The sequence below is a fragment of the Poecilia latipinna genome, unplaced genomic scaffold (assembly GCF_001443285.1).
Source record: "Poecilia latipinna isolate Pla-1442-1.1 unplaced genomic scaffold, P_latipinna-1.0 Scaffold1472, whole genome shotgun sequence".
NCBI classification, from domain to species: Eukaryota; Metazoa; Chordata; class Actinopteri; order Cyprinodontiformes; family Poeciliidae; genus Poecilia; species Poecilia latipinna.
Genome location: NW_015114088.1, coordinates 6872 through 9601, shown reverse-complemented (window position 1 = coordinate 9601; position 2730 = coordinate 6872). Strand labels below are relative to the sequence as shown.

Genomic DNA, 2730 nt, shown 5'->3' with positions numbered 1-2730 from the left:
ATATATGTCTCAGAAAATAATCCCGAGAAAAAAAAAAAAATATATATATATATATATACATATATATATATATATATATATATATACATATGCAGTACATAATTGATAGAAAGTGTAGCTACTAGAAAAATTATGAATATAGTAGGGGTGTACTGATTTATCGGTGAATATTTTCTTAATTTTGGGAGACAGGTGATCGGCAAATACTTAGACGTGAAGCCGATCTTATCTATCACAGCAAAGGTCCAAAGATCAAACACTGTCCTCTTCTGCTCTCCTGTGAGAGAGGTTTGACTGACAGACCAGCCCACCAGGTCAAGTCTGCAGCAACAATAGTCACCCCAGCCAACTCAGTGACTTTCTTGCTGATATTTCAGTCAAAAAAACAACAACTTTGCATCGACCAAAGTCAGAATCGGCAGGTCAGGCTTTTTAAAGATTGGAAATGGGCAATCAGCCAGAAAACTGCAATCGCTGCACCCCTAGAATATAGTTCCATAAAATAAAGAATATATTCAGAAACATATTAAAAAATTTTTTTCTTTACATTTTGCCAACCCAATAAATGTTTTATATATTAAATAACTAAATTAATAACTATTTTGGTTAGAAATTGGGGATTTTTTTTTTTTTTGGTAACTTGATTTAGTAAAATATTCTGGACAATAAATACAGTTTATTATTAACACTGGACATAAAAATAAAAGTTCTAAAAGTCTAAAAATGCTGCTAAATGCAAGTAAGGCCTCGTTCAGACCAGGTAATAAAATGCAAATATGTGACTCAGACATAAGTAGGCCACTCACACCTGGCATTAAAATCCACCCTGAGCAACGAGATGAGTTACCTGTTTTACATGCAAAGACACATCAGCTGAGCAACAAACAGGCCTACTGCTGTCATTCAGATGTGTGTGTGTGTGTGTGTGTGTGTAGGGGGAGGAAGGGTATGCTCTCACCCTGACGGTGTGTGCCTGTCCCAGTCGCACAGGGTTTGCCAACTTGACCTGGATCTGAGCGCAGTGGAAAGAACCGAACACACCCACAACCTCCAGCAGCCCGTCGTCCAGCCTGCGGGTTCAGGGCATCGGTCACATGAGCCTCACCCCCCCAAAAAAATTGGATTTCTTCTCCTTACACATTCACACCTAAGCAGGCCTCACCGAGTCGGGGGGCAGGGTTCGTCTCCCATCCCCTCCCAGAGCCGGCAGCCTCCTCCCCAGTAGCCGATGTTGCAAACGATGATGCCCTCCAGGCTGGGCAGCGCCACCCTCTCCCCGTCCAGCTCCAGCTGGGGTGGTAAACGCCATCAACGATTAAAGTCACAAGAATGAAGGCTCCATAATTAACAGTTTGGTTCCATCTTTGTTTGATAACGACATCAAATTATTTAAGCGTTTACTTTTAAACCACAATCTTCACCATTTAAGGTGAGAGAGTTCAACATCTGCAGTAATCTGTACCATAATCTGGAGATTAACAGAGATGAATCAATTGTCAGTGTTTTGGTTAATTTCTTATCAAGTTGCGGTTGATTACAGGTTACAGCTGCAGGGGGGTTAGTTTAAACCCGGGCTGATGTCATTTAAATATTTAAATATCAGTGAGTTTTGTCTTAGTAAAACTAATCAGACTGATTTTTTGAGTGCCTGCCACGCATGATGTCCAAAAAGGCAGCATTGTGAAACTCCTTAACTTAACAGAATTATAGTGCTATTATATCTGTAGAGGTCCAATATTTCCAAAGACAAATGAAAGATTTTGGAATTTTTCTCGGAATTGGCAAAGTTTAGATCGGTTGATTTCCTGATTGATTGATTTTTCGTAGTCCCTAAGCTTTCAATCAGGTTGAGGTTGAAGCCATTCCAGTAAACTGTGCAGCCAAATTATTTCAGTGTTGTTAAAACTGAACCGTAGCAGAGTCTTTCCAGTTAAAAGGCGCTCCAGAGCCTTTCTCTGCACTTAGTAAAGCTTTTGTTGAATATGTGCATTAACTACTTATAGGCTTAGTTTCACTTTGCATAAAAGAAGATGACAGTAGCCTGGCTCAGCTGAAGCTCACTGCTTTTTGCTTCATTAGGAGAGTTTATACTGTGCTCCTTTCAGCAGCTTTATTGGCTAAAATAAAAGCAGATCAGGTACAATCAGCATTGACAAAGCTTACCGTACCTCAATCCTTTTATCCAGATCTTTACATTCCTGCACTAAACAATCTTTGGTGCCATACAGAAAGTACACGGCCTGAGGGAGGACAAATAGAAAACAAAGCCACCAAATTTACAACCAGTAGCTGTGTATTCATATGAAAATACGAGTGCGGTCTAGTTTGAACGGGATTTGCGTATTCAAACCTTGTTTATGATGCGGCTGGAGAAGAATGAGGGTGTTTTCTCACGGTGGGCGTGGAAGTTGAGCGCCATCAGAGCATCCGGCCCCACAGAGAAGTAGTTGTTCATGGACAGAACCTGGAGTGGGGGGTAGGGTGGGGAGAAGTTCAGCAGGTCAGCTTTGGCTTGTAAACATGTTGGCACAGAAAAGTTTGGAAAAACTTATGTACGTATATCACCTTTGGTTTCCGAAAGTAGACCCCCTTTGACGCTACTTGGACCTTCCATCTGAAAATTGTTATTGTGCAAATCAGCAGCGTCGAAACGACCAAGAAGAGTATCCACATTCAACGTTCAAACTGTTTAATTAAAAAAAAAAAAAAAAAAAAAAAGCCCCACCTTTC

General features: G+C 40.5%; 1 protein-coding gene across 2 annotated transcripts in view; it reads right to left on the bottom strand.

Annotated features, from left to right (window-relative positions):
* Positions 1 to 2730, bottom strand: part of dgke (diacylglycerol kinase, epsilon) — a 15699-nt gene that overhangs the window by 6341 nt on the left and 6628 nt on the right. For both annotated transcript variants that reach the window (XM_015057558.1, XM_015057557.1), the window contains exons 6-10: positions 2566 to 2614; positions 2351 to 2464; positions 2169 to 2240; positions 1163 to 1290; positions 959 to 1070 (exon numbers count right to left, since the gene is read on the bottom strand). In XM_015057558.1, the coding sequence (XP_014913044.1) occupies positions 959 to 1070; positions 1163 to 1290; positions 2169 to 2240; positions 2351 to 2464; positions 2566 to 2614 (475 nt within the window). The remainder of the gene's footprint in view (positions 1 to 958; positions 1071 to 1162; positions 1291 to 2168; positions 2241 to 2350; positions 2465 to 2565; positions 2615 to 2730) is intronic.